At 63.4% G+C, this 27,933-nt stretch overlaps 2 protein-coding genes across 5 annotated transcripts; both read left to right on the top strand.

Annotated features, from left to right (window-relative positions):
* The first annotated feature begins 5,575 nt into the window (after window positions 1–5,575).
* On the top strand, window positions 5,576–16,785 carry RAB37 (RAB37, member RAS oncogene family). 4 transcript variants are annotated; one of them, XM_084491810.1, is made up of 10 exons: window positions 5,576–5,672; window positions 9,847–9,957; window positions 12,450–12,560; window positions 13,954–13,995; window positions 14,143–14,209; window positions 14,292–14,344; window positions 14,720–14,785; window positions 15,158–15,214; window positions 15,464–15,540; window positions 15,614–16,785. In XM_084491810.1, the coding sequence occupies exons 1-10, from the start codon at window positions 5,619–5,621 to the stop codon at window positions 15,717–15,719; spliced, it is 744 nt and encodes a 247-aa protein (XP_084347936.1). In that variant the 5' UTR covers window positions 5,576–5,618; the 3' UTR covers window positions 15,720–16,785. The 4 variants fall into 4 exon arrangements, with proteins under 4 accessions (XP_084347936.1, XP_084347939.1, XP_084347937.1 ...); XM_084491813.1 differs by lacking the exon at window positions 12,450–12,560; XM_084491811.1 differs by lacking the exons at window positions 5,576–5,672; window positions 9,847–9,957 and adding an exon at window positions 11,533–11,658.
* A 2,136-nt stretch (window positions 16,786–18,921) lies between these two features.
* Window positions 18,922–27,751, top strand: NHERF1 (NHERF family PDZ scaffold protein 1). Its single transcript, XM_084491834.1, has 6 exons — window positions 18,922–19,339; window positions 24,738–24,896; window positions 25,476–25,629; window positions 26,037–26,077; window positions 26,554–26,649; window positions 26,736–27,751. The coding sequence occupies exons 1-6, from the start codon at window positions 18,935–18,937 to the stop codon at window positions 26,898–26,900; spliced, it is 1,020 nt and encodes a 339-aa protein (XP_084347960.1). The 5' UTR covers window positions 18,922–18,934; the 3' UTR covers window positions 26,901–27,751.
* Window positions 27,752–27,933: the final 182 nt, after the last annotated feature.

The raw sequence follows: 27,933 nt of genomic DNA on the forward strand, positions 1-27,933 counted from the left end.
TCCCTTGACATTCAATGGTATTTTTTGGACCTTGTTGTCCCACACAGTGCAAGCTACTTTTGTTTAGAGATCCACTCCGGCACTTCCTCGGGTTTTGGTGGAGAGGGAACCCATGGTGACACATTCGGGGGGGGTTGCGAGGGAGCCGCTACGGATGTCATCATGACTCGAGAGGCAGCTCACATAGCATTTGGAGTTGGCCAGCCCCCACAGGGTACTTGTGTCATCGCGCGCCCCCACCCCGCGCTCGGCTTCCCATTTCTCTTCCACGGTTGTAAGGTTTGGCCCTCTGCATTATACTCTGAGAAGCACTGGCTGGCCCAGTGCCATCCCTTTTTGCAGCGAGGACAGACACCAGGAGGAGACGGACTACTCGCCGCCACAGAGCCCCCTCCTTTCTGAGGGCAATTAGTGGCAAAATGTCCTATCTCTTGACACTGAAAACATCACTTATCATTGCCCATCGCTAATGCTGCAGCGAACACACTGGCTAGTGCGGTCGTATGGTGTTCAACAGACCCCACGCGATTGCAAGCCTCTATCATTTGTACCAAGGTTGTCCCATTAGGCATGGATTGCAGAATCTTTTTGCAATCCGTGTTAGCATTTTCAATCGCCGGTTTCAACGTGAGAGCCTCTTTAGCTTCATGATTATCTATTTGCTTGTCCAGTGAATTCCTCAATCTGTCTATAAATTGCATATAAGGTTCATTGACTCCTTGTCATATACTAGTAAAAGAAGGCTGGCTCCTTCCTGCTTCTGGCAGTCTCAGCAGGGCCTGTAATGCTAGTTGGGCTGACTGTCGCAAGATGGCATCGTTGAGCCGAGCTTGTAATCGTGGGTCTATTAACGGCTCCGTCCCCATAAGCTGAGGAAGCCCTGCACCCCTAAGAGGGTCCCCTAATGTCCTTTCTAAATTCTGCAGTGCCGCTTCCTCACACAGTTCTCTCCATTTCTGTTCCCATAACAATTTTTGGGTCGGGGTGAGGATTATAGCAGCTATTTGGTGACAATCATACGGAACCAGCAACTGACCTGTCATCACATTTTCTAATAATGATTGGGTGAAAGGCTCATGCTATCCATAGGTCGTGACTGTTTTTCTCAGTTCCTTTATCAAGTCCCACTGAAAAGCATTGTACTCATTTGGCCCATTATTCCGTATTGTTACTGGAAAGGCCGTGCCCATCGGGTCCCCATCTCTCAATGCCTCTCGGCGTATATCATCCCAATGCTTGCAAGGGTCAAAATCTTTACTTGATCGAGGGGTCTCGCTTTGGGGAGAGATGGGGGGCATAGAAACATCCCCTATCAGGGGTGCCAATGGTGACAAAGGTGGAGGAAAGGGGCTTGGGCTTGTTTCTGCCTCCTTTACAAAATCAATCACGTTGGTCTTTTCTGTCGGTGCACAAGCAGCATCTTGTGCTTTGCTTGCCTGTGCCACTGCAGCTTGTATTTTTTTTTCTGCCCACCAAGCTCTTAACGTTTCAGTTACTAAACACCAAGTTGTCATGACCTCCACTGCTGTGGTATTTCCCCGAGAAGCAGCGTCCCAAGCAATAGTCCCTGCATGTTCCCAAGTAACTACATCAAACACCGCTGATACAGTCGACGGGGCACTGTTTTTTTTTGCAAAAACTTTAACAGTAGTTTCAGTTTATATGGATCATACTTTATCCCTCTTTTCTCTAAGAGTTTGCTCAACAATTTCACTATCGCCTCCTCCTCAGCCGATAGGTTCGCCCCCATACTTCTGCCCACTGCTCACCTGGGGTTAGGTGTGGTCCTGGGGTGGAAGCTGCAGTCCTGCTGTCAGCTCGATTTGTTCAGCGGGGTTCCCTTCGGTCACTATGCCTGCGTTGCTCGTCCCGAATCACCCATCACGTCGGGGTCACCATTTGAAGGGAATTTATCACACGACTCCAGGCTGGTGTGCAACTGAAGCATTTATTGAGTATACATTCTTGCATTTATACCCTCAGCATCTCTGCACGTGCCAGTTATGCTACCAGGAGAACTCGCTCATCGGTGGCTATACTAGTGTTCACGCGACTATCTTGCTCTTATTCTGTTCGTTGATTTGTTGTCATGCAGACTGCTCGTGCTGGTTGTTTTCTAAACTCCTCGATTGTTACTTCTTCTTCGACTTTGTGCTACTTGTCTTGTACCTTATCTTGCATTTTTCTACTATCTCCTTTATTTCTGTGTCTAGCAGATTCCACAGGCTTCCAAACTAAACTCCCATATTGTGTCTTCGCTCTTTCTGAACGACCCTAAACGAAACCCTAACCAGAACACTGAGCCAAATTTAAAATAGGACCCCAGAAAACACATACGGTGACACTTTCTCCCATCAAAACATGTTGCCAACGGAAGCCTTTGGGAACATGTGGACTCCCCTGGTGAGCATTTACAGAACTGCACATGCAACTGGACACTTTGCCTTTGCTCTTTACAAGCAACCCTAAACGTTACCCTAAGTGGAACACTGAGCCAAATTTTAAGAGGACCCTAGAAAACATGTATGGAGCCACTTTCTCCCGTCAAAGAGGCCTCCCAATGGAAGCATTTGGTTACACCTGAACCCCCCAGGGAAGCCTTTATGCAACCCCACATGCAACCAGACTATCTGTATTTAATCTTTCTGAACAACCATAAACGTAACTCTAAAGGTTCCCCTAAGCCCATCCCTATCCCTAACCCTAACCCTAAACCTAAAACTAAAACTAAACATAATCCCTAACATTAACCCTAATCATAACCCTAACCCTAACCCAAACCCTAACCCTAACCCTACCCATACCTCACCCTAACCCTAACGCTAACCCGAAACCTAATGCTAATTCTAATCCTAACCCTAATCCTAACCCTAATACTAACCAAACCCTAACCCTAAACCTAACCCTAACCAGAACCCTAACCCTAACCCTAATCGTAACTCTAAACACTAACCTTAACAACAAACCTAACCCTAACCATAACCATAACCTCTAACCCTAACTCTAACCCTAAACCTAATCCTAAACCTAAACCCAAACCCTAACACTAACCCTAACAGTAACACTAACCCTAAACATAACCCTAAACCTAACACTAACCATAACCCTAACCAAAACACTAAACCTAAATTTAAACCCTAACCCTAACCCATAACCCTAACCCCAACCCTAAACCTAACCCTAACCCTAATGGCAGATCTAACCCTAACCCTCACTGTTACCCTAACACTAACCCTAACCCCAAAAAGTGCCCCCAGTGGAAGCCTTTGGGTACACCTGAACTCCCCAGGGGAGCCTTTATGTAGCCCCACATGCAACTGGACTATGTGTCTTCGCTCTTTCCAAACAACCCTAAACGTAACCCTGACCGGAACACTGAGCCGAACCCCAGGTTTGGGGTCCTACACAAGCAGTCCAGGGGCAGCTGGCGGGGTCAGGCCGCTGAGAAGGAGCAGGACTGCAGTGAAGCAGAACGCCCCTGCTGGGTGCGAACCTCCCAGGGCTCCCCCAGGCAGACCAACAGACAAGGAGAGAAGCTCAGAGGAAGATCAGAGGTACAACCTACTGGCAGGCGAGGCCAAACAATGGGGTGAATTGCGGGCTCCTTTGCAATCTCTCCTGCCAATCGGTCATTTCCTCCCATTTCATCCCTGCTTTCGGGGCCATGCACCTGCTGGGGGCCATAAATCCCCTGCTGGCTGAGGGAGCCTCTGCTGGGGAAGCCGCTGGTTTTCTGGTGGTGGTGGGGGAGGACAATCCTGGCTGGATGAGGGCAGAGCTGCCTCAGGCTTGGCATCGTCATGATGAGTTAGGAAAACTCCTGCTGCTAAACCTGCAGGGCTGAGCATGGCTCTGGTGTAACCCCGGTGCCCGCAGCAGGGCAGGTGAGCTGCTCTTTATGGGGCTCTTTGTCCTGCTGGCCCGGCAGCAGCCCCCTGTAGTTCTCTTTCATGGCTTGGAAAAGGAAAATGAATGTTTCTGGAGCTGAGGCCACTTGGAGGATGCTCCCCAAGCCATTCCCACAGCAGGGCTGAGCCGGGAGCCCCCCAGAGCTGCAGCCTTGGGCAGGGGTGCACAGGGAGCTGCAGCTCCTCTTTGCAGGGGGGTAAAATTCATCCTGGCCCCTCGAGGGGCTCGGCTGAGCACCAGCACACTCAGCACAGCTCGGGCAGCGGGGGCAGGATCCCCCTGGTTGTGCTGAAATCTCTCTGGGTGAAATTCACAGGTTATTTTTCAGAGGCCCCCCCCATTCAATAACAGGACCCGGGGTTGGGAGATGCTCTCCTCTTCCCTGGCCTCATGCTGGACCTCAGGGCCGGTCTCACCACTTATCAATGACCTGATCCGGACACGGCTCATGTTGCTGCTCGTTTCTGTGCTGGCGATCGGCTCTGGGTGCCCCAGACCTGGGGATTTGGGGTGTAGGGTGCTCTGTGCCGGGTCTGGCTGTGGGTACAGCTCCCCAGCCTCGGGCGAGTCCCCGTCCCCCATCCTGGGCTGGTTTTCCTCGTTTCTGGCTGTCGTTGCCCTGACCCATCCTCTGCCCTGGCAGAACCGTGTCTGCCGTCGGAGGAATTAACGGGCAGATGTAATTAGCAATGTCAGGCACAGGCAGAAAGCCGGCGGGAGGGGGGGTGCAGATGGCTCCTGGCACCTGCTCTGCTCGGGGCAGTCTGCTGAGCTGCAGGGGGACTGGAGGCTGAGCTGAGTCCTCTGAAAGAGCTCTCCCAGGGCAGGTTTGCTTCGTGCCCTCCTGATCCAAAGCACCGGGTTGCTCTAAGGGAGCTGGGAGTAAAAGGGTCTGAGCAGGATCCCTCACTCAGGGTGTAGGCACAGCTCTGCCTTATTCCTGGCTGTGGCCCTGAGCAGGATCCCAGCGGGGCTGAGTGCAGGGTGTCCCCAGAGGGAGCTGCTGGGGGTCCTAAGGGGGCCGAGGGGTCCCGGCTGGCACAAACCCTCGCTGTGCCAGCACAGCACAGCCCCAGGGCAGGGTGAGGAGCCCTAAAATCAGGGTTTTAGGGTGAGCAGGACACGAAGCACGGCTCGGTGTCCATGGCTGAGATGGGTTCGTGCTCCCAGCTCGGCAGCTGGCCGGAGCCCAGGGCTAAGAGCATCGGCTGCGGTGGAGGGATGGAGATGGAGAGAGGAGGAGGAGGAGGAGGGATGGAGGAAGGGAAAAGGGGAAAGGAGGGAGGGAAGGAGGAAAGGGGAAGGAGGGAAGGAGGCAGGAGGGCAGCACCTCCCGGTGGTGAGGATGGAGGAAAGGGAACCCCCGGAGAGGGACTGGAGCAGGAGCAGGAGCAGGAGCAGGAGCAGGAGCAGGAGGGCTGCCAGCCCCGGGCAGGCTCTGCTCCGCTATCCAACGGGGACAGAGCCGAGCCGAGCCGAGCCGGGCGGACCCGTGCCGGGCCGTGCCGTGCCGGGGCGCTGTCCGCGGTGCTTGAAGGCGAGCGGGGCGCTGTCCGCCGTGCTGCAGGGAGCGGCTCTGCCCGGCACGGCCCCCCCTTGGCCCGGTTCGGCCCCCCCTTGGCCCGGTTCGGCCCCTCCTTGGCCCGGCACGGCCCGGCCCCCTGCCGGCTCCCCCCCCCGCAGCCGGATCCGGCCCCTGCAGCCCGGCCATGGAGCCCGCAGGCCCGGCGGGGGCCGGCTACAACGAGGCGCTGCTGCACAAGGTAGGGCTGGGGCAGGCAGCTGGGGGGGCGCAGGAGGGCTGGGGGGCTGTGAGGGACCCGGGGGGGGGATGCTGGGGAGATGCGGGACCACCGGCCGGGGGCAGGGGGCAGCCCGAAGTTCCCCCGCTAACTCCGTGCCCTTCCCCTCCTCGCCCCTCCTGCCCCGCTGGGCTCCGTTTGCAGCCCCCATCCCGGTTTGGGGAGGTTTGGGGGGGTCGGTTCCGATGCCGAGGGGCGGTGGGGGGGTCCCGGGGGGCTCGGACGTGGGTGCAAAGCGGAGCCGGAGAGGGGCCAGCCCCGCCGTGCTGCCCGCAGCAGCTCTGTGCCTGCCCCGGGGGCTGGGGGGCAGCCGCAGCCCGTGCCCCGCTTGCAGGAGGCAGCTGAAGGAGCCGGGACACCGCTGCCCTCCTGCTTTTCAAGTCCTTCTCCTTGGCCCTGGGGCCGTTTCGTAACCCCTCATGGCCGGGGGGGTGCTGGGGCTGCCGCTGCCCCCGGCTGGCTCAGGATCTGCTGCAGGCTCTGCTGGAGCACGGCCCCGGCTCCCTGCGCCCAGGCACTGCCCTGCAACTCCAGGAAGCAGGGGGAGATGCTGATCTCTGCCACATCCACTTATCTCCTTTTTTTTTTTTTTTTTTTTTTTTTTTGCTGTCTTCACGCTGTTTTTCTGCAGTCCCGAATGTGCCCGTGCAGGGCTTGCACTTCTGGGGACCAGAGCAAAGCAGGGGGCTGGGGGGAGGCAGGGCAAGGGCTGGAGCCCGGAGGGTTTCCCCTCGCAAACCCCAGCCTGTCTGACATCCCACTTTACTCAGGGCAGCGTGCCCAGCCCTTGATTAGCAGGAAAATATCAATTACTACCGACTCTCATTCCTGCTGCACACCGAGAAGAGAGGACGTGCCCCTGGGGATGACTCGAGAAACTCTGAATCTTCGCAAAGTCTTAATTAACTCCCTCATCTCCAGCAGCACGCTGCTGCAGCCAGGGTCGATGCTGCTGGAGATGAGTTTCCAGGCAGAAGAGCTGCCCGGGCAGATCACCATCCAGCCCCTCGTTCTCTGCCTTTTCCCTGGGTGTTTTGCTGCCGCTGCTGGCTGGGTTGCTTGTCATGCAGAAACAAGAAAGCTCCGGGGCCATGAGGCAGCAAATACCTCAACAGATCCGGTTCCTGCCCGAGGAATCACATTGCAGATGAGCTGAGAAAGCCCCAGAGAGCTCGCTCTGGAAGCAAAGGTTAACTGGTTGCTGGTCGGGGGCTAAAAGCAGGTCTGAGGGGGGAGAGAAGCAAGGTGGAAATCGAAGCAGGGACGGCAGAGGTTTGTTCTGGGCTGTTCCAGAAAACTTTCACTTGGCACGGGATGACAGACTCTGCTTTCAGGTGATGTGACCCGTTGCCAAATTGTTCTTCCTTCCGGAGGATGCTCGGATCCACTCAGCTGGAACAAGCCACAGGGGAGGAGAGCGATGTCCCCGCTGAGCCACGGTGCTGGGGGGGGGGGATCAAACAGGGATCTCCTGGGTGGGTTTTGGGTTGGTGCCCAGCCCTAGGGCTGCTGTCTCAGCACTGCAGTGCAGCCCCTGCTGGGGCTGAGGCTGGGGAGGGTCCTGGGCTCAATGAGAGGGGCTCAGACACCCACCTGCCTGCAGCGGGGTGGCTCCATTTCATATATAGAGCAGGTAAAAACAAGTGACAGGTTCTGCTGACCCAGGAGCAAACCTGTGGGGCTGGGCTCCAGCAGCTCAGGGAGCAGCCCACGCACAGAGTGCCTCTCCCTTCCCTGCCCTCCCTTACCAGGGCTGTTTTTTTTTTCCCCTGCTGGGCTCCCAGGCGCTACAATTTTAGCTCAGGTCCAGCTGCCACATGCTAAAGCTCAAAAAAACAAACCAAAAAAGTAACCTCAGCCCACGTGCGCCATCCCAGCTCTCCTACCGCTCGGCTGGCACTGGAAATGCACCTCCCTAAGCTGCCTTGACAGCCGTGCAAAACCTCTCTTCTCCAGGCGCTCTAGCCCCAAATCTCTGCTCATGCGCTGCCAGGAGAGAGATCCCAGCACGTCTCCTGCTTGGGTTCACCCCCAGCACCCATCGATGGCTCTGCTTTGTCTCTGCCTGGAGCTGGCAGTGGTTTTGAAGCGAGGGCACTTCTCTAGGTCCGGAGAAGTCCCTAGCCCAAAAGCTGCAGGCAGGATTTTTTGGGGTTGGGCAGCTCCGCCTGGCTCCCTGCAGGGGTGGTGGCGGGGGGCTGAAGCTGCCTCTGCCCACGCAGGGCACGGGGACGGCTTCCCCAGCCTGCACTCACGGTGCCCTCCTCTGGGTTGTGGGCCCTGGCATGTTGTGCTGAGTGCTTTTTATTTCCCATTTTCCAGGCAAAAGCATTCCCGTGGGAAAACAGCGGGGCTGAGGGCATGCTGGGGCGGGCAGGCTGCGGGAGAGGGGGGCTGGAGGGAGGCAGGGAGGATTTGGAGCTTCCCGGGGGCAGCCTTGGTGTTATCACAGCTCAGGGATGCCCGAGTTGAGCTCTCGATGGCTGGTGAGCAAAGGGGTTTCCTCCGTGCTGTACCCCACAAAGCCCCGAGGTTTTCCCGAAGCCACCACCAGCACGTCCCCGTCCCCTGCTGCTGCTCCTGCGCCTGCTCAGCGGTGCTGAGCCGCTGCCTCTCCCCAGCAGATCCAGATTTCTACCATGATTAAGTCATGAAGCAGCTCCCGAGTCGTCTCTGCTAGAAATCCCTGTTAAATTATTGATGGGGAGCCTGCCTTTTGTACAAGTTCCCTAAATCCCAGGCCCTGGAGGCTTCCTGGAGCTCAGCCCAGCTCCCCCCCCCCCCATAATTAATGCCATCCCCTGCATTAACCGTGCCCAGAGCTTTGCTGCACCTTGGGGCACTGGTGTTTTACTGGAAATAGTGTGTGGCCCTAAAATAGCACCGGGTGCTGGCAGGGAAAATCCCCCAGGACTGAGCTCAGCCTCTGCTGGGACCTCACCCCACTGCACGAGGGCTTCCCCTGGGGACTTTGTGCCTCCCGGAGCCCACTCAGCTCCCACGCAGGCTCCCCAGCTCCAGTGACCTGCAAGCAGCCCGGTGTGCAGTTGGGAAAGGGGGGGAAATTTGGGGTTGTGGTCCTGGCTGCAGGCTGCTGCCTCTCGGACTGCAGGAGGTTTGGGGTTTGGGATGGTTTCTTCTGAGGGAAAACGCGGATTCACTGCGTTTTCTGTGGGATCTGTGGGTGCCAGGAGCCACGGGGCTGGGCGGTGTGAGAGGGGGGATCCCCCAGGGCATGAAATCTGCTGGGGCAGGGGCGAGGTGCGGAGCCCAGGACGGAGCAGGGCTGCAGGAGCTGCAGGGTCTGAACCCCACGGGGAAACCGGGGGCAGCAAAATAATGTGGGCACGGGCAGAGGTGGCAGCACAGCTCCCGTGCTCGGCAGAGCTGCGTCTATAGGAACGCCCATGTCCTGAAGGACGGGGCCAGAAGCACTTCTGGGCGAGCCGTCTGCTAGCGGAGTGTTTATTCCTCCTCGTGGCGCTGGGACGGGGCTCCAAGGGCCTCGGTTTCCTGGCGGGACGGAAACGTTTGCACCCGGGGGCTTTGCAAACAAATCCCAGAGCTGGCAGGGAGGGGAGGGAGGGCTTCGTGCTCGCACCTCGGGCCGGAGACAGGGAGGAACCAGGGCAGGCACCGAGCAGAAGGGAAAGGGCTGGGAGGAGGACGGGCTCCTTTGGGACACGGGGCCATGGACTTGCAGCCCCCTGGTCTCTTCTGCTGGGCTCCAGGCGAGTCGTGCCCCTTGCAGGAGGGCTCTGGGGCTCCGCAGGAGGGGACGTGGAGGCACAGACCGAGGCTGCCTCTCCCCCAAAGCTCAGCCTGGGGCAGGGCCATGGGTTAGGGATGCTCCAAGGGGTGGGAATCCCTCCCCAGGCAGGCAGCAGGACCAAAGGTGACGGCGAAGGACAGGGCACCATGGCTCGAGCCATCTGGCCGTGGTGCCCGGCAGCCTGTGGGAACAATCTGCTGCCCAGCGGGGCTGCTCATGGGGCCGGGCTGCCCCCCTGCTCCTGCTGCTGCCACCCCCGAGACCCCTTCCCTTCTCCTCCTTCCCCCAAAACGAGCACCCTGGGGGCACACTGGGGCATCTCCAGCCCCCGTGCGCTGATGTTCCTTGGCGCACCCCTTGCAGACCATCCTGGTTGGAGACAGCGGCGTGGGGAAGACGTCTCTGCTGGTCCAGTTTGACCAGGGCAAGTTCATCCCAGGCTCCTTCTCCGCCACCGTGGGCATTGGCTTTACGGTAAGAGCCCGGTCCTCGGGGCTGGGGCTGGGGGAACCCGGCAGAGGGCTGGGGGGATTTGGAGCCGCCTTTGGCTGCGCGCTGCTGGGGCTGGAGGAGGCGCCATGCGGTGACCCCATGGCGAGGCCGTGCCCCTGCATTGCTCCTGGGGAGTCTCCTTCAGCAGCCAGCGCGGGTCCTGCCCGTACAAAACTCAAGCAGATGGTGGCAGAGCTGCCAAAAGCCCCAGGCTGCCATCCAGAGCTATTTGTAGAGCCGCCACGGGGCTGGCAGCGGCTCTGGAGCGTGTCCCCATTGCCGGGGAGCCCAGATCGGAGACCCAAGTCTGGGACCCCACACACAGCGGGTTCGCTCCCTGGTTCAGGCCAAGGAAGCAGGGAAACGTGGTGCTGTGCCCCTGGGGGGGCTGAGGAGGCTCAGCCACCCTCCCCACCCTCCCCAGCTCCTGGATATTTCATTTTTCCCACTCCAAGAGGCAGCGCAGGCAGGCGATGCTGGGCCAGGCTCCTACCCCTTGTCCCCAGCTCTCCCCCCATGCAGTGAGCTCAGCTTGGCCCCGGGGCTCTGGCAGCGATGGGGGGCTCCTGGCCAGCCCCCCTGTGTCCAGCCCTGTGTCACGCTGTCCCCTTCTCTGTCCCCATCCACTCACAGCTCGGAGCAAGCAGCAGCCAGCCCGGGGAGCCCCCACGGGGCCAGATCCCCCCCATCCTCCCTCCCAGCACACCGCAGCAGGGCTCGGCCTCATCCAGCAGCTCCACGTGCCCCGGTCCTCAGCTCCGGGCACTGTGCTGGCCACAGAGCCTGAAGGAACTCCGAATGCCCCGGCTGGGACTGGAAATCCTGCTGCCATTTCCGCATCCCCAGGGGCAGCGAGGGGGTGGCTGCAGCACGGAGCGGGTGGCGGTGCCGGAGCAGGGGGCAGGGATCTGTGTCCCGTGAGGATCCGCTGGGGTCCCGGGGGAAATAAATCAGGGGCTGAAGGCACCAGGGGGAGATGCCCGTGGTCCCTGTGAGGCCAAAGCCCCCAGCAGCCCTAAGGTGTGGGTCTGGACACGGCTTCATGGAGAGGTTTCGGGGTGATGTAACGCCCCCGGCTCTCCCCGCGGGACCTCTCCTGCCTTCCCACACCTGGGCTTATCCCAAATGAGTCGGGAGATGCACAAAGCCCCAAAGGTGGATGGAGGGGGCTGGGGGCTGGGCGAGGGTCCCGGCAGGGGGAGCGGGAGCCCCAGCACCCAGCAGGGGGGGGCAGAGGGAGCCCCAGCACCCCTCCGGCTGAGCACGGGCGCCGCTGCAGCGCCTGGCCGCAGCTTCCTGCTAACGGCTCCTGGGGGGGGTGCTGGGGGTGTAACTGGTGTAACTGGGGTGAGCCCGTCCCCCTGCAAGCAGCCGCCCCTCGGTGATGCTGCAGCACCGGGGGTCTTCATCCTTGCAGCCCAGGGGGTTTTTGGGGGGCTGCTAAGTGTGGGGGTGTCCCCATCATTGTGTCCGTCCCCCCCCCGTGTGTGCACCCGCAGGGAGGTGGCAGGGCTCGGTGCTGCTCGGGGGGGGGCAAGGGCAGGGTTCCTGGAGGAGGAGGAGGAGGAGGAGGAAGAGGAAGGCGGGCCGGGACGCACGGCTCCTCTCGGCCGCACCATGAGCAGGGTGGGGGGCAGCGGGGCCCCCCCGGCACCGCCGCAGGACTACGAGGTGGCCGGCAAGGTGCGGGGCGGTTTGGGGAGGACCAGGGGATGGAGGCTGGGGCTCCGTGGAGGCTGGGGCTTGGCGGAGGCTGCTCTGGGTGCCGGCTGCCTCCTGCTGCAGAGGGAGCGAGCGGGGACGGGAAGGGGCAGAGGGTGGTGGGGGGTGACAGGAGGTGACAAGGGGTGACAGGGGGTGACAGGGGGTGACAAGGGGTGGCGGCGGGGGGCTCGCTGTGTGGGTGCCAGCCCCGGCAGTGTGCTCGTTGCCTTCTTTAAGCTCGGGATCCCTCCTGGCACGATCCCATTGCCGGGCAGGGAAAGGGCAGCGTGGGAGGGGAGCGGGGCAGCAGCGGGTACGCGCCGTGCCGGCGGGCAGCGGGGCAGCGCCTGGGCTGGGGCCTGTTTGCTTTGCAGGAGGGGACGAGAGCCCTGTTTGCTTTGCTGTCTGCAGCCGGCAGGGCCCTGGGAGGCAGCGGCAGGGTTTGCCCCAGCCGTGCACCAGCCCCCGTGAGGGGCACACCCAGGGGGGGCACTGGGGCTGCTCCTGTGGCCGGTTCCCCAGGAGCACTCCCGGGTCTGGCGATGCTCCGGGGTGGCCGGGAGATGTCTTTGGTGCTGAGTTCCCAGCACCTCCCTTCCTCGGGGGGACGGCAGAGCTGCACCACTGGTGTCCCCCCCCGGCTCTCACGGGGCTCCCCGCACCCCGCAGGACAAGCCCTGGGGACCGGGGGGGGGACAGGAGGGGACAGCGGGGAGCCCGGTGCCGCTGGGGACGCCCCCGCCGACACCTCCCCTGCGCCCGCCTTGCAGGTGATGTTACTCGGAGATTCGGGCGTGGGGAAAACCTGCTTCCTGCTGCAGTTCAGAGACGGGGCCTTTCTCTCCGGGACGTTCATAGCCACCGTGGGCATAGATTTCCGGGTGAGAGCACCGCGGCCGCCTGCCCTCGCTGCCCAGGGGACGGGCGGCCCTGGCTCCCCCGGGGCCCTGGCGACAGGCTGGGGGGACAGACGGACAGATGGATGGATGGATAGGGGCTTCGGGGCTTTTAGGGCCTCCGAACCCCAAACTGTCTCCCACCAGTACCAAATGTGGTTGTTGGTGGCTGCTGAAGCTCCTGCACCTCTCCGCGGCGGGGCCGCACCAGCAGCTGCGGGCGGAAGAGCGAGCTGAGCGCGGGCACTTCCCCTTCAATTAGCAAAACTGAACTTCGTTTGTGCTCATTTTACGCCTACAATCCATCCTGTGGGATGCTTGGGAGCTTCACCCGGCCGGGGCAGACACCTCGGGGGGCGAGCGATGCTCCCCATGGAGTTACCCCGTGCAGCCCCGTGCCACCCGGCCCCGCTGCCCTCCCCTCCGGCCGCTTTCTGCAACCAAACCACAGCCGGGCCCTCACCTCTCTGTGGAGGCAGCGTTCAAGCAGCTCGCCTTCCGCCAGGAAGAGCCACTTGCAGCACGAATTAAAACCCTTTCAGTGGGTTGGGTGCCGGGGGGGAGCCCTGGGCCGTGTTATCGTGGCGCTTCCTCCACGCCCTAGGGGAAGAAACCCCCCCGTGCCCAGCGCCGCGTGGCCGTGGGGGTGCTGCCGGCTTGTGGGCACCCCCTCGGCCCCACATTGGTGTCCCACCAGCTGCTGTGTGGCTTCCTGCCCCCCAGCAGCACGTTGATGGTGCTTTTTTCTTTCACTCATCCCACATCGCGAGCTAACCCCCCCCCCCCCGTTTTTGTCATCGCAGAAGCTGACTTTCTACCTCAAACAGTTCCAGGAAACCCAATTATTTATACGCGCCTTCCGTTTCCAGACCCACCCCCGAGCACGAGCCTTCAGAAGACTCTTGCAACACCCTCCGAGCAACCCACGCTTTTCTTTTTACTTTTTCTAGAGGGAAGTCCCCGGGCTCTGGGGTTCGGCTCAGCCATGGCTCGGTGCCCCGAGCCGCCCGCCTCCCCGCCACGGGGGCTGGAGCAGGGGCAGCCCCCAGCAGGACCCCCCCGAGATGCCCTCAGAGAGCTCCACGGGGACGGCGTTTGGCCGATCCCACAGCGTCTGCTGGCCCTGAAGGCTCTCCTTGTCTTTGCCAGGGGCACGAGTGCGGAGCCAAATTCCTCGCTACGCCCAGCGAGGACACAGGGCGGCTTTATGCCGGGCAAGCACCAGGGGAGGCTGCCCGAGGACAGCCCTGCAGCCCCCCCGTGACCCTGTGCCCCCCGGGAGCAGGGGGTTTTGTAGCAAGGGGGCTCCGTCCCGCAGCCCCAGCTCCACCCACGGGGCTCTGTGCTCACCGCCTCGTCCTCTCCTTCTCCCCCGCAGAACAAGGTGGTGGCCGTGGATGGCGTGAAGGTGAAGCTGCAGGTGAGGGTTGGGTTTTTTTTTTGGGGGGGAGCAATTCCCGGCCCTGCTGCCGCGTGAAATGGGCTCGGCACCGTGGTCCCACAGGGCTGCAGGGGGGTCCCCAGCCGGCGGGGCGCTGCCTGCTCTCATTGGGATGATTTCTGGCAGATTTGGGACACGGCGGGGCAGGAGCGTTTCCGCAGCGTGACCCACGCCTACTACAGGGATGCCCAAGGTGGGTCGGGGGCCGGGGGTGTGGGCGAGCCCCCCGGGACCTCTCCCCGCAGCACCAACGCCCTCGGCCCCTTCCCTTCCAGCCTTGCTCCTGCTCTACGACATCACCAGCAAGATGTCCTTCGACAACATCCGCGTGAGTGCCCCCACCCCATGTTCATCCCCAGGGATCGGGGACGCCTGCGTTTTTTGGGGGATGGGGAGTGGGGATTTTAAGCCTGTTTTGCAACAAGCACCGCTTGTTTTGGGCAGACCCGGGCAGCTCGGAGCTCATCCCCTTGGGCACGTTTTGTTTAGGGGCACGGCGAATGGGGAAAGCTTGGGGTGGGGGCGAGTCACCTGTAGGGCTGAGGAGGAGAAGGGGTGTTCACAGAGCTCTCCACCTCATTCTGGAATGGTTCCCACTGGGAAAAAAAATTAAATTAAATTTAAAAAGGTTTTCCCAGCCCTCCCGGGGGGCTGTGCAGGGTGAGGGGTGCTCCCCCCCGACGCAGCCCCGCTGTCCCCGCAGGCCTGGCTGACGGAGATCCACGAGTACGCGCAGAAGGACGTGGTCATCATGCTGCTGGGCAATAAGGTGCGTGTAGGGCCCCCGTTCCCCTCACCCCGAGGCTGTCCCTGCCCTGGCCGTGCCTCCGAGGAGGGCTGGGGCTGGGGGGGTCCCTGCCCTCCAGGGGAATCCAGGCTGGAGGTGACCCCAGAGGGCTGGGGGGCCGGGGAGCCGCGTCCCTGGCAGCCAGAGGAGGGCAGCACGAGGCTGAGGTTCCTGGTACGGGGTGATCCCAGTGTGGGTGCTGGGCGCCAGGTGCTGGGTGCTCAGCAGGTTCTCCTCTGGGCTATGGGCATTCCTGGTTCCCTGAACCCCACAAATCCTGGGAGCCCCCCCGTGCGCCCACCTGCCTGCTTGCGGGGTGCCCCCGGCTGGGCGACGCTCTCCCTTTTTCTGCAGGCTGACGTGAGCAGCGAGCGGGCCGTGAGGACAGAGGACGGAGCCTCGCTGGCCAGGGTGAGCCGTGCCCGAGTCTGCACCCCCTGCTACACCCCCACAGCACCCCAGGCACGGGCGCTTCATTTAGGGACCCCGTGTGGCTGTGCCACCCACTCCGCACGGTGCCCAGACCTGCATGGCACAGGTGGCACAGCAGGGAGGGGATGTGACCCCGTTCCCAAACCCCACCCAGCCAAAGGGGGTGATTTTGGGGGGGCAGGAGGGGGTCTGGGACTGCCCCCTGATGGGGCCGTGCTGCCCTCGCAGGAGTACGGGGTGCCCTTCATGGAGACGAGCGCCAAGACAGGGATGAATGTGGAGCTGGCCTTCCTCGCTATCGCCAAGTGAGTGCATGGGGCCGGGGGGGGGCGAAGCAGGGGGTGTCCCCCGGGGGTAACGGGGCCCTGCCGCCCCCAGGGAGCTGAAGCAGCGAGCGCTGCAGCCGCCGGACGAGCCCCGCTTCCAGATCCACGACTACATCGAGGCGCAGCAGAAGAAATCCGGCTGCTGTGCCTTCGCCTGAGAGCGGCGGGCAGGGACCCGGGCGCAGGCAGGGCTGGGGCAGAGCGGGGCCCAATCCTGCCCCCGGCACCCACGGGTGTGCCGAAGAAGAGGGTGCAGGAGGAGGGACGTTATTCCAGGCGTGGTGCTGAGCAGGGCCCGGATCCTGCCGCCCTGCGGGGTGGTGCCGGGGGCTCGCCGTGCGCCCCAACCACGGCGCGGTGCCTGCCAGCCCGGGGGACGTGGCGGTGCCACCGTCGCCCCAGCAGGACTCAGGATACGGCCCCAGCACCCGGCCTCTCCTCCCCTGCGGCCGCTCATGGCCTTGCTGTGCTCCCATCCAGCTGGGAGGGCCGGATCCTGCCCTGCTTCCCCGCTGCTTCCCCCCGGGGAGCCGCCGGACCCATCCCCGTGCCGGTGCCCAGCCCTGGCCGCGGCTCCTCGCCGGCACCTCCGGGGGTGTCCCCGCCTGCCCCCCGCCCGCCACAGCTGGAGCAAGAGATAAAGGAGCCCCCGGTGACTTCGAGCACACGTGGCAGTTTGAAAAACCTTCATTTCCCCCGGGTGCAGCTGTGGGGTTTGGAGATTTTTATTTTTCTTTATTTAAGGGAAAAGCTTTTTGCATTTCCGCCCCCCCCGGACCAAACCAGCTGCGGCCTCACGCAGGCTGGGGACGGGGCTCAAGCAGCCCTTGGTGGTCTGGAGATCTTCTGCAGGGTCCCTGGGCCCGTGGTGGGTCGGGGGCACTCGTGCGTGTCCCAAAATGAGCTCGGCGGGCTGCGGGGTGCGGGCAGCGAGGCTCAGGCACCGCGGGGCTGCGGCTCCAGTGCTCAGCATCACCCCCCCCCCAGCACCCTGTGCCATGTAGGGCACCGGGACAGGGAATATTTGGGACAGGGAATATTTGGGGTGCTGCTGGAGGTGCCCAGGGCAGCTGCAGGGCACACGACCCCATGCACAGGGGGGCTGCCGGGCACAGCACCCCCTCAGCACCCCCCCCGCCCCGGTGCCCCCTTCGTCCCCGCTGTCCTGCCGGGTGTCTCTGTGCAAGTTTACAGATTAAAGCTGGGTATTTTTGAGGCTTTGCATCCGCCTGTTTTTCTTTTTTCTCTGCCTGAGAAATCCCTGCCCCAGGCCTGCGACGTGGGAGGCTGCTGCGGCCGGGCTGCAGGGGAGCGGGACGGGGACCCCCAGGACCCCCACAGCGCCTCGGGGTGGGAGAAGCCCCCGCGGCCCCCTGCTCCTCACCAGGGCTCAGCCCGCACGTTTCAGCCAGTCCAAAGGTGAGAGGGGAGGGCTAAGCGCGGCCGGTTAAATTAAAACCAACCTCCTCCCCTGCTGCTCCGGCGGTGCGGAGTTCAGCATTCCCCAAATAACTCCGGCTTCCCACCAATGGCATCCGCCTCTTGGCTGAGGTCGGCAAAAAAAAAAAAAAAATAATGCTGGAGAGCTGCAGCACAAGCAGACGTCGGCTCTTTTCTGTTCCCCACCCTCCGACACGAGCTGTGCCAGCGTCCCGGGGCTGCTGGGGCTGGCAGGACACGGCCGGGCTCTGGCGGTGCCCCCAGCACCCTGGGCTCCGCCGGGGACCCGAGCGCGGTGCCGGCTGTTTCCTCCCCTCCTTATCAGGGCTCCAGGCTCACAGCAGCCCTGCCAGGGCCGGGTTTTGTTTCCTGAATTCGAGGAGCGTTCCCCGAAAAGCGCGCCCGCTGCTCCCCGCCTCGGATGAGGACAGCCGGGGGGGGGTTTGCTGCTCGCAGCCCCCGCGCTGCGGGGCCGTGCCGAGGCCGGCCGGGCACACAGGGCGCTTGGCCTGGTTTTCTCCCGCTGGTTTCCTCCTCTGCTGCCCACCGTGGGATTCCTCCCGGCTGCCGTTCTCAGGGCCGAGCGGCAGCGGGGTGATGCTCAGCGGGGCGAGGAGACGGGCGGCCCCCCCTGCTCCTCATCCCTCCCGGGGTCGTTGCCTTCCCCCGGCGCTTCCCAGCCCTCTGCAGCCCCACGAGGCCGGAGCAGAGCCTCCCATCCTCCCCAGCTGGCTGGGGCTCAATTAACTATGCTTAATTAAGTGGCCCCGAGGACCTTTGGCCGGGCTGAACTCCAGCTGAGGCTGCGGAGCCCGGCAGTGAGACCTGCCCCCGCAGCCCAGGCTGACCCCAAAGCCGGCGCTCCCCACTTCCACAGCCTCCTGGGGCCGCTTCTGCTTTCCAGGAGGGCGCGGAGCAGGGCAGGGCCGTGGCACAGCCGAGCCCCGGGGGTCATCCAGCCGGGGAGCGCCCCGTGCCAGCGGAGCTGGGTGCTGAGCAGGGTTTGGGGACGGTTCGGGGGCTGCGCTCCCATTCCCAGCACCCAGCGGGTCACCAGCGAGAGCGGCCCCCCCCTGCAGCTTTTCCCCTTTCCCGTGCCGGGCAGCTTCTCTCTGCTCCTTTCACTTCTCTGCACCCCGCGCACCCTGCAAAACCCCACTGGGGGCTGGGGGTGACCCCACAGGGGAGCAGAGCTGCAGAGGGGTTTAGGGGTGATCCCACAGGGGAGTTGGGGTGGCCCCATAGGGGAGCAGGGCTGCAGCAGGGGGCAGGGGCAACCCCATGGGGGGCCGGGGGTGACCCCACGCGGGAAGCGGGGCTGCAGTGGGGAGCTGGGGTGGCCCCAGGGGACACTGGGGGTGGCCCCATGGGGCAAAGGGTTGGCAGAGGGGGTTGGAGGGAACCCCACGGGGGAGCAGGGGGGACCCTATGGGGGACTGAGGCTGCAGCAGGGGGAAGGGGTGACCCCACAGGGAACTGGGGGCGCCCGCACGGGGGAATGGGGCTAAACAGGGGGGTCGCGGGCAACCCCATGGGGGTCAGGGGATGACCCCACGGGGCAGCAGGGCTGCAGTGGGGAACTGGGGTGACCCCACAGGGACCTGGGGGCACCCCCACGGGGGTCAGGGGGCGACTCCACAGGGCAGTGGGGCTGCAGACGGGGTCGGGGGCGACCCCAAAGGGACCCTGGGCGCCCCCCAACCCCCGCGCCCTCGGGGTCGGGGCGCGCCACGGGGGCGGGGCCTCATTTCCATAGCCCCGCCCACCCGCGCTTTATTTCCATATCCCCGCCCTCCTTCTTTCCTAGCCGGGCGGAGGCCACGCCCCCCTCTCCCTCCGATTGGCCGCCGCCCCCCGGCGGCCCCGCCCCTCGCTATAAAAGCCGTCGGCGGGGCGCGGGGCGGCGCAGAGCGGGCGCGGTGCAGGCGGCGCCATGAGCAGCGCCCCGACGGGGCCCGCGGTGGCGGCGGCTCCGCGGCTCTGCTGCCTGGAGAAGGGCCCGGACGGTTACGGCTTCCACCTGCACGGCGAGAAGGGCAAGCCGGGCCAGTTCATCCGCCTGGTGGAAGCCGGCTCGCCGGCCGAGCGCTCCGGGCTGCTCGCCGGGGACCGCCTGCTGGAGGTGGACGGGGCGAACGTGGAGCGGGAGAGCCACCAGCAGGTGGTGGAGCGGATCCGGGCCGCCTCCGGCTCCGTGCGGCTCCTCGTCGTGCAGCCGCAGCAGCCCGAGGAGCCCCCGCACAAGCCCCCGAGCCCCCCCGACGGCGGCGAGGCTCAGCGGGACCCCCCGACGGCGGAGCCCGCGCTGCAGGAGAGGAGCAGCGGCGGCAGCGAGCGGGTAATTTGGGGGGCAAGGGGTAGAAGGGGGGGAGCAAGCGGCGTTTTACACCCTTAGAGAAATTTTCTCGCCCCCCCCCCGGGCCGGTGGTGCCGCGGTGCCCGGCGGGGAGCGCTGCCGCCCGGCCGGCCTCGGTGCACCGCTCGGCTGCCGGCTTCGTCCTTTGTTTGCTGGTTTGCAAGGCGCTTACACCGCCAACAGCCCCGGCCCGGCCGCCGAAGGAGGCAGCCAGCCAGGGCTGCTGCGTGCTGTCTTGGTTTGTGCTCGCTGCTGGTCGATTTTGGGGTGTTGAAGGCGTTTTGGGGGTGTTTAGGGTTCACCGGGCTCTGCACCCTCAGCAGGAGCAGCCCCATCGTGGGCTCCCTGCCCGCCCCATCCCCGTGCTGGGGGATGAGCAAAACGGGGTCAAACCCCCCCGGGAAGCTGCGGGGGCGTGAGGCTGAGGACCTCGAGTGGGCACAGCGGCACCTGGGGAGCTGCTGGCTCCATCCCGCCGCCCTCTGACCCCTGCGGGGCTGTGGTTTGGAAGCAGGGTTTCGCTTTGCTGCTGCCCACGGTGTTTGCACGGGGGCTGAGCAGCTCTGCTCCCCCCGCCCCGCCAGCAGCATCCGGCCCCGCTGTGTGTTTTTGCCTTCAAAGCACCGGGGAGCCCCAGCCCGGGCTGCTATGAGGTTTTTTTTTTTGGTATTGAACAGCTCCAAAAAGCAGCAAAAAGCCTCGGTCGAGCGAAGATTTGGGGCTGTGGCTCCAGGAGCTGGCAGCAGCCACTCGTGCCCTGAGCGTGCCGGGTCTCTGTGCACGGCAGGGATGGGGGAGCCTGGAGCGGGGTCGGTGGGTCCCGGGGGACGGACAGCAGGTCAGGAATGTCGGCCCTAACAGCGCGTAGGAGTCAGCGGTTGCACAAACAAAGCGATGTAGAGGTGAGGAATTGAGAAATTTCTGACCTTTCCTGCCCGCAGCGGTTTCTAAGAGACGCTCGGGGCTGCCGAAGATAATACAGCTTCTTGTTTACCCGGTGAAAATGAGTGTTTGTTGTCCCAACACAGATGGGGATGGGCTTCCAGGGAAGCGGGCAGGGCCAGTGTGGTGTCCCCAAGCTGGGGACAGTCCCGGGGACTGACGCAGGTGCCTGACCTCCCCGCTACCCCCGGTGCCAGCACGGCGCTTTGCTGCGGCTCTGGGACGGGCACCAACGCAGGGTTGGTCCCGGATGGACTTTGGTGCCTGGCAGAGCTGTCGTCCTGCGGGGTTTTGCTGAGGATCAGGTGTTTTTGCTCGTCGTGTCTCCCGTTGGACTTTAGCTCGGTGCCAGCTGCGTGTTCCCCCAGCCCCGCTGGCACACGCTGGGACACCCGTCTGGTCCCTGCCTGGCTAAGGCACCCCTCCGGCACCCCCTTGCCTGGCGATGGGGGTCTGGTGGCCGTGGGGGTACAAATCTCTCCCGTCTGGGGGAGTGGGGCAGGATGCTCTGGGTAGGAACACGTGGCCTCTGCTCCTGCAGCATCCTCCCGGCCAGGCTGTGCTCCCTCCCCGTGCAGGGGGCGCGTGCCCGCCTCCCATATGTCGCGGTGCCAGCGCTCCCCCCGGGCTAGCAAGACCTTCTGTGCATGCCTTCAGCCCAGACATCCCTCCGCGAGCTGGAAAAAAATAAAAGGGCCTTATCTAACGCTGCTTGGGTGAGCTCCCTGCCCTGCTCGTGGGGCTGAGGGCGCTTTGAGGACGTGCAGCTCCCCACGGATATGAGACCCCAGCACCATCGGCCAGAGAAGCAGGTTGGCTACGTGATCCTGGAGGTGCCCGAAGGCTTGGGGTCAACTCAGGGTACCCAAAGGCTTGGGGTGAGCTCAGGGTGCACCATTAGCACCGACGGTTTCTCTCTGCACGAGAGCAGGAAGTCGGTGGCGCTGGTGACAGCGGCTGACACTGCTGCTCGCCTGCCCGCAGCCCCAGACGGTTTCTCAACAGGTAGCAGGAAAAACCCTGTGGCTGGGGGGAGGGCAGGGCCTGGCCCCAAGTTGGGGAAAAAACAAAGCTTTGGAGACGTTGCCTCGGTTGGGCGCTCGCCCTGCTCCCGGCCGTGCTGGGAAGCTGCCCCGTGGGACGCCGGGCACGCCGTGTGCCTGTCCCGCGGCCCCCGAGCCCTGCCCTTCCCCGCGGCAGCCGTGGGGATTCTCCCAGCGCCGGTCCCGGCGGGGAGCGGGAGGTTTGCATGTGTCAGAGTCCTGTTTGCTTTGTTGGGCTGGACTTGCCTTTATTTGCTTAGCAAGCCCGGAGACGCTCGCTGCCAGGAGAGCTGGCTGTCAGGCTTCCTGCACGGCACCGCTCTCCCCCCGAGGATTTAAACCCTCCCGTGTCGGGGCAGGAGCTGTCCCCGCTTGCCCTCCGCGACCCCCCGGCTCCCCCCATAGCAGGGGCCACCCCCACAGCTCCCTGCCCTGCAGCTGGGTGCGGGCTGAAGGCAGCTGCACCCCTACAAAAGGGATCCAGGGACACCCACGAGGGGCTGGGAGCCGGCAGCAGCGCACCCACGCCGGGCCGAGGGCGGTTTTGCATGGCCGGGGCCGGTGCCAGGTGGCTGAACTTGGGGTCTGGCCCCTCTGTAGGGCAGGGAACCGTCCCCAGTGCTGGGCTGGGGGCGGTGGCAGCTCGCCGTGTCCTCCCCCCGTCTGGGTTTCCGGAGGCTCCAGCTGCCTGGGGAGCGTCTTGAGAAAGTTTCGTGCTCGTGGAGCTCCGGTGGCTGCCAACCGCTGCCCTGGCGCGGGCTGGGGCTGCTGCCACCAGGGCAAGGCTCCTGCTGCCGAGTGCCAACCCTGCCCGGCGCCTTCAGCCTCCCTCTTGCAGATTCAGTCCTCAATTACTAAATTTAGTGCTTGCTTCCCCCTGGGAAACCGAGCTGAGCCTCCCGGAGCTGGGTTTTTGGGGTCCTGGGGGTGGAGAGAGGGGCAGTTCCCAGCTGGGAGCATTGCGCTGGGGTAGCTGGAGTTGAACGAGGAAATGAATGAAATTTCCTCCCGAGCCAGCAGCGTTTGGGAGCAGGAGTGGGCTGCATGAAAAGCAGCTCCAGTCCAGCGCTACGTGACGGGGATGCTGCAAGAGGCTGCTTTGCATCCCCTTTGTATGAGGCCCGAATGTATGTGCCAGATTTCAGGACCCGTGTGAATTTGCTGGCCTGGGCGTCCTCAGAGCCGGCGTGTTTCTCTCTGAGTAACCCCAAAACGCAGCTGCTCGGGGCCGCCTACGGGCTCGGTGCTTCTCGCAGGGCTGCAGGGAGCTTCCTGGAAGCTGGGCCTTCAAAAGCTGCCCTGAGATCTGTCAGCAGGCCGCGAGCACGGCGGCTGTTTGGGTTCTCCATCCCCCTAGGATGGGGAGAACCAGCCCCAAATCCCCTCCCCGGGGCAGGGTGCTCCAGTCCCACGCAGGCTCTTGGAGCAATGCGGGTGTCCTTTTGGCACAGGGGGGTTGTGCCCTGCCTGGGGACCCCCCTGTGGCCGTGGATGGGACCCTGATGGCCGCGTGTCCCGTGCTGAGCCCGGCTTCACCCAGCGCCATCCCCGCGGGAGGTGCAGGAGAGCTCGTGATGAGGCTGTGCGGCTAATCCACCCCCGAGTGCAGCACAAGGGCTGCCGGCGCTCGAGGGCAAGGCAGCTTAGAGAAATTAGGGCCATTTCCATTATCCTCCTGCCCAGCTCCTCGTGCAGTCGCACTGCAGGATCCTGCCCCACACCCTGGGTGCCCACCCCAAACCCTCTCGCCCTTGTCCCCAGCTGCTCCTGCCTTTCCTGGCTGCATTTTAGGGCTCGGTGCCTCGCCGGTGGAGCTGAGCAGCTGCATCCCCCTGCCCCGAGGTGCCAACGCTCTGCTCTCCAAATCCTCCTCCTCCTCCTCCTCCTCTCCCGGGCGCGCTGCCAGTGCCCGCTCGCAGGGTGCTCCCTCGGGCTTTGTCCCGAGCTATCGGCGTGGAGCAACCCCGCGGCTCTGCCAAGGGCAGCGAATCCCAAACACAGGCGGTGGCAGGGACACGCAGCATCACCGCTTCCTCTACCTCATGCTTTTGGGACAAGGACCCCCCCCCCAGGGCTGGGTGCTGCAATCCCACCCGCTCTGGGGGGGCTGCGAGCATCACCACGGGCTCCCGTGGCTGGGGCAGGATGCGGGCACCGCTGGCTCCTTCTGGCTGCTGGCACGGTCCCTGTCACCTTCGGTCCCCCACGGGCCTGGCTGGGCGTTGGCGAGCCGTGGCAGCCAGCCTTGGCCCCGCAGGAAGGCGTTGTGCAAGAGGAGCGGGGTTATCGCGGCAGCAGGGCTGTCACCCAGGCTGGGCTGATCCGGTGCCCGTCGTAAATGTGTCACCCGCACGGGCTGCGGCTCCCCGTGACCGTCCTTGGTGCTGGCCCCAAGGACTGAGGTTAGCAAGGGGAGCTTCGCGGCGTGATGTGGATGCGCCGGGTTCAGGGCAGCACGGGGCAAATGTGTCGGGGAATTCCTGCTGTGCACACACGTCCCTGGGGTGTTACGGGTGCCAGAGGACAAGAGATGGTGTTAACGAGCAATAAAAGCCCTAGTGGGGAATGCTGTGGGGACTCAAGCACGGCTCGGCTGCCGGGGAATCCCTACCCAAGATCGGGAGGTAACGATCAAGATTATCGGCAACCACAGGCAACTTTTACGTATTTAATATAAATATGGCTTAAGCCTCTCCGTGTAAATCTATAAAAGTTGTCTCAGCTGGGCAGCGAGTGCAGCTCACGTACACCACCCTGCTGGGCTGTTCCTATTTCCCTCTTGCTTGGGGTTAGCAGTAGGGACCCCCACCCTTAAAGGGTTTTATCTGGGAGCGGGTGGCTGCCCTGCTCGGTTTCCCCGGGACAGGGCAGGTCGGGGCGCATCGTGGGCGGGCTGCGTGGTGCCTCCCGGGCAGGTGAAGGTCCCACGTGTCAGCACCCCAGTCTGGCAGGTTTGGGGTTTTGCAATCGCTGAGGGTCGTGGCCGGGCATTGGGGTGCTGTGGGTCCTGCTCCCTGTCCCCGGGGAGCAGCGGCTCCACGTGTCCCTTCCTTGCGGGGTGCTGGGGGAACGGGGAGGGTCCCCGCAGGTTCCTGGGTGGGGTGGGATGTGGGTGCCTGCCACCAGCCCAAACTGCTTCCTCTTCCACCTGCAACTGGCGATTGCAAGCCTGATCCCAAAAGGAAGGGCCTGGTCTCAGGACGCACGTAATAACAGCCTGCCATAATATTTCACCGCAATTAGCGTGCCCTGCGCCCAATTAACGAGGGCCAGGGTTCATGGGGTGTTCCAGGACCCGGTGTCCCGGCTGTGGGTGCAGGTCTGTGGCCAAGCCCACAGAGGAAAGGGGCTGGGAGCAGCCGTCCTGCAGCTGTCCCCTCGCTGTCCCCTCACAGGAGCTGCGTCCCCGGCTGTGCCACATCAAGAAGGGCCCCAATGGCTACGGCTTCAACCTGCACAGCGACAAGAGCCGCCCGGGGCAGTACATCCGCGCCGTCGACCCCGACTCGCCGGCCGATGCAGCGGGGCTGCGTCCCCAGGACCGCATCGTCGAGGTGGGTGACGGGGTGGGGGCTGCCTGGGCTCCCCGAAACTCAGGATGGGGCTCCCCAAAACTCGGGATGTCACTGATGGGGCCGCTCAGCGTGGCGGTGCCCGGGAGCTGCCCTTTTGGGGCACGGTGACTCAGGGCAGAGCCGTTCCCACCCAGGGGTGCAGCCGAGCCCTGATTCACCCCCTGGGAGATAAGCTGCCGTCACCCAGGTTGTCACCGTCACCCACACGGGGCACGGCTCTCCCTGGGCTGTCCCCGGGTGGGACGGGCTGGGGAGGGCATCAGTGCACCCCGTGGGTCCTGGGCTGTGCTCGGTGACCAGGGTGGGGACGAAGCTTTGGGCTCCTTGGGGACCACCTGGAGGAGCCCCATCCCGGCACGTGCCCCGCGCTCCTGCCAGCACGGCCGGTGCAATCCCGTGCTAATCACTCCAAGAAAATCTGCTTTTAATGAGGTTTTCCTGCCCACTAATCCCCACACAGCCCCGGAGGTCGGTGGGGGGCTGTGGCGGGGCCGTGCGCGGTGCCGGGAGGAGCGGTGTCCCTGCTGCCCCGCGGTGACGGCGCGCTGACACCCGCAGGTGAACGGGGTCTCGGTGGAGGGCAAGCAGCACGCGAGCGTGGTGGCTGCCATCAAGGAGGGCGGCGACGAGACCAAGCTGCTGGTGGTGGACGTCCTCACGGATGAGTTCTTCAAGAAGTGCAAGGTGGTGCCCTCAGAGGCGCACCTGACAGGTGGGTCCGGTGCCAGCGCTGCGGGGTCACCTCGTCCCCAGGCCCTGGGGATCTGCTTGGGGGTGGCCCCCGAGCTCTGGGAGAGGGGATTTTGTTCAGAGCAGCCCCGTTGTGCCAGCTCCATGCCCAGATAAAGGCCTCGTGCGAGGCACGTGGCTGTGGGGCGTGCAGGGAGGAGGGTTTATGGCCCTGCCGGTTACTCTTTGACAGGTTTTATGGCTCAGGGAGGGCACGCGGGTGCTCTTCGCTCTCCTCTGCTTGGCCTTGGCCCCCTCCCTTCCCCACGGGCAGAATTTGGGGGTGAGGGGAGCTCAAGGGTTCGGGGCTGGGTGCAAGGGGTGGCACAGGGCAGGGTGGGAGAGGGCAGGGCGAGCCCATCCATCAGGACCCGTGTCCTCTCCCCACAGGTCCCCTGCCAGAACCTGTTGCCAACGGTGATATAGAGAAGGTAAGAGTGGTTTTCATGTATTTAATTTTTAAATTAAAAACAAACTCTTTTACCAAGCTCTGGGCACGGTTTAGGAGTCCCTCCACCCTCTGCCCGTGGGTGGGTGATGCCCCCAGGGACTGCTGGTGCCCCCCAGGGACAGGGTCTCCTGTGGGGCTGAGCATCACGGAGGTGTCTGCGATGCCTCGTGTCCGTCCTCACGATGCTGCGTGGCCAGGGGCCCTTGTGCAGCCAGTCCTGCAGCCTTCCTCCTCCTCCTCCTCCTCCTGCAGCCAGGCCAGCCTTTAATCCTCCCAGCCCCACTCAGGCAGCACTGGAGGTATTTATTATGCTGGAGCTCTCAGCGGATTACGAGCTGGGAGGAAGGATTTCAGTCAGCTCCCCTCCACCCCCAGGACCTGCAGCAGCCCCGGGGGCGATTCCCAAACCCCATTCCCACCTCTTCACCCTCTTCACTCTCACTCTGCTCCCCCCAGGAGAACAGCGAGGAGCTGCGCTCCAACTCGGCGTCTGAGAGGTCCCCCAGCCCCGTGCTGGCCACGTCGCCCGACGGCAGCGAGACCCGCAGCGAGGTAGGGATGGGAGCAGGAAAAAGAGAGGGGGGGGACTGGGGTGAGAAGCCCCCCACCGTGGCACTGAGCGTCCTCTCGCCCCGCAGCCCGGCGTGCCGGAGGGGGACAAGCGCAGCTCGGCGTCCGGCTCCCTCCTGGACCTCGACATCCCGCTGGCCGTGGCCAAGGAGCGGGCCCACCAGAAGCGCACCAGCAAGCGGGCGCCCCAGATGGACTGGAGCAAGAAAAACGAACTGTTCAGCAACCTGTGAAACCGCCTCGGGGCGGGGGCCAGGGCTCCTGTCCCCCCCTTTTCTCTCCCCGGCCTCTCCTTCGTCCCTCTCGTCCCTGCCACCCCGCCGTGGAGGACGGGGTTTGGTGGCCGGTGACTGTCCCCAGGAGGGTGAGCGGAGGGGTGCTGGGGGTGCCCCCCGCTTCCAGCCTGGCCCCTGGGTGCTCCCCCAGCCCCGGCTTGAAGTCCTGTGCCCGTGGCTAGGCATAAAGGGGAGATTTTGGGGGGTCGGTGACTTGAGGTGGCCAGGTTCGATGCCCAACGCTTCTGGTCCCCTCTACCAGCTCTTCTCCCACCCCAACCCCCAAATCTCCTGCCCCCCCTCCCAAATCTCCCTTTTTTTCTTCCAAACCCGAGGCTTTTGGTGACCTCTGCCCAGCCCCCGACCACACGATTCCTCCCAGGTCGGTGCTCTTCCCCCCTGCCTGGCAGTGTCCGTCCACCATGACCCTGTCCCTTCGCCCCGGACCCCCACAGGGACAGGGACATCCCATGGCACCTTGCCCCGGGGCTGTTTTGGGAGAAAAGAGGGTGTCTGGAGCAAGCAATAATCACCTCCTGTGCTACTGCTCCCTCCTGGAGGCAGAGACGATCGGGGTTTGCATCTTACACTGTTTAATTTAAAGGGTTCTCAATAGCCTGTCTTTTTTTTTTCCCAAATAAGAGGTTTTCCAATCACACCGTTTGTTTTGTTGTTTTTTTTTTTTTAAAAAAAACGTATTTTGTGGAAATTCTTCCTGTGGACATTTTGTTTCCATGTTTCGCGGTCGGGTGCCGTGCTGTCGAGCTCGAGAGAAATTCTGTTGACTGGAATAAATCTTCCTGACTTCACGAGCCCAGCTGCAGGACAAATCCTTCCGGAGCTGCGTGTCCCCGGCCCCAGGACTTGGTGCCATGGGGGTCCCCGTGTCCCCTTGGGGTGGTGCTTGTGCCTTGGGGGTCCTACAACCGGGCTGGGGCTGTCTATTTGGGGAATGGTTATGCTTTGGATGCCTTTGTGGATTTTATTTTAA

This window comes from Aythya ferina (assembly GCF_964211825.1).
Source record: "Aythya ferina genome assembly, chromosome: 18".
In the NCBI taxonomy this organism is placed as follows: domain Eukaryota; kingdom Metazoa; phylum Chordata; class Aves; order Anseriformes; family Anatidae; genus Aythya; species Aythya ferina.

Excerpts from the sequence above, each read along its gene's own strand:
- RAB37 (XM_084491810.1), top strand. The coding sequence starts at position 5,619 with ATGGAGCCCGCAGGCCCGGCGGGGGCCGGCTACAACGAGGCGCTGCTG. Across the intron at positions 5,673-9,846 it reads ACGAGGCGCTGCTGCACAAG|ACCATCCTGGTTGGAGACAG; the intron begins GTAGGGCTGGGG and ends CACCCCTTGCAG. Across the intron at positions 13,996-14,142 it reads GCGTGAAGGTGAAGCTGCAG|ATTTGGGACACGGCGGGGCA; the intron begins GTGAGGGTTGGG and ends GATTTCTGGCAG.
- NHERF1 (XM_084491834.1), top strand. The coding sequence starts at position 18,935 with ATGAGCAGCGCCCCGACGGGGCCCGCGGTGGCGGCGGCTCCGCGGCTC. Across the intron at positions 26,078-26,553 it reads CCAACGGTGATATAGAGAAG|GAGAACAGCGAGGAGCTGCG; the intron begins GTAAGAGTGGTT and ends TGCTCCCCCCAG. Across the intron at positions 26,650-26,735 it reads GCAGCGAGACCCGCAGCGAG|CCCGGCGTGCCGGAGGGGGA; the intron begins GTAGGGATGGGA and ends CTCGCCCCGCAG.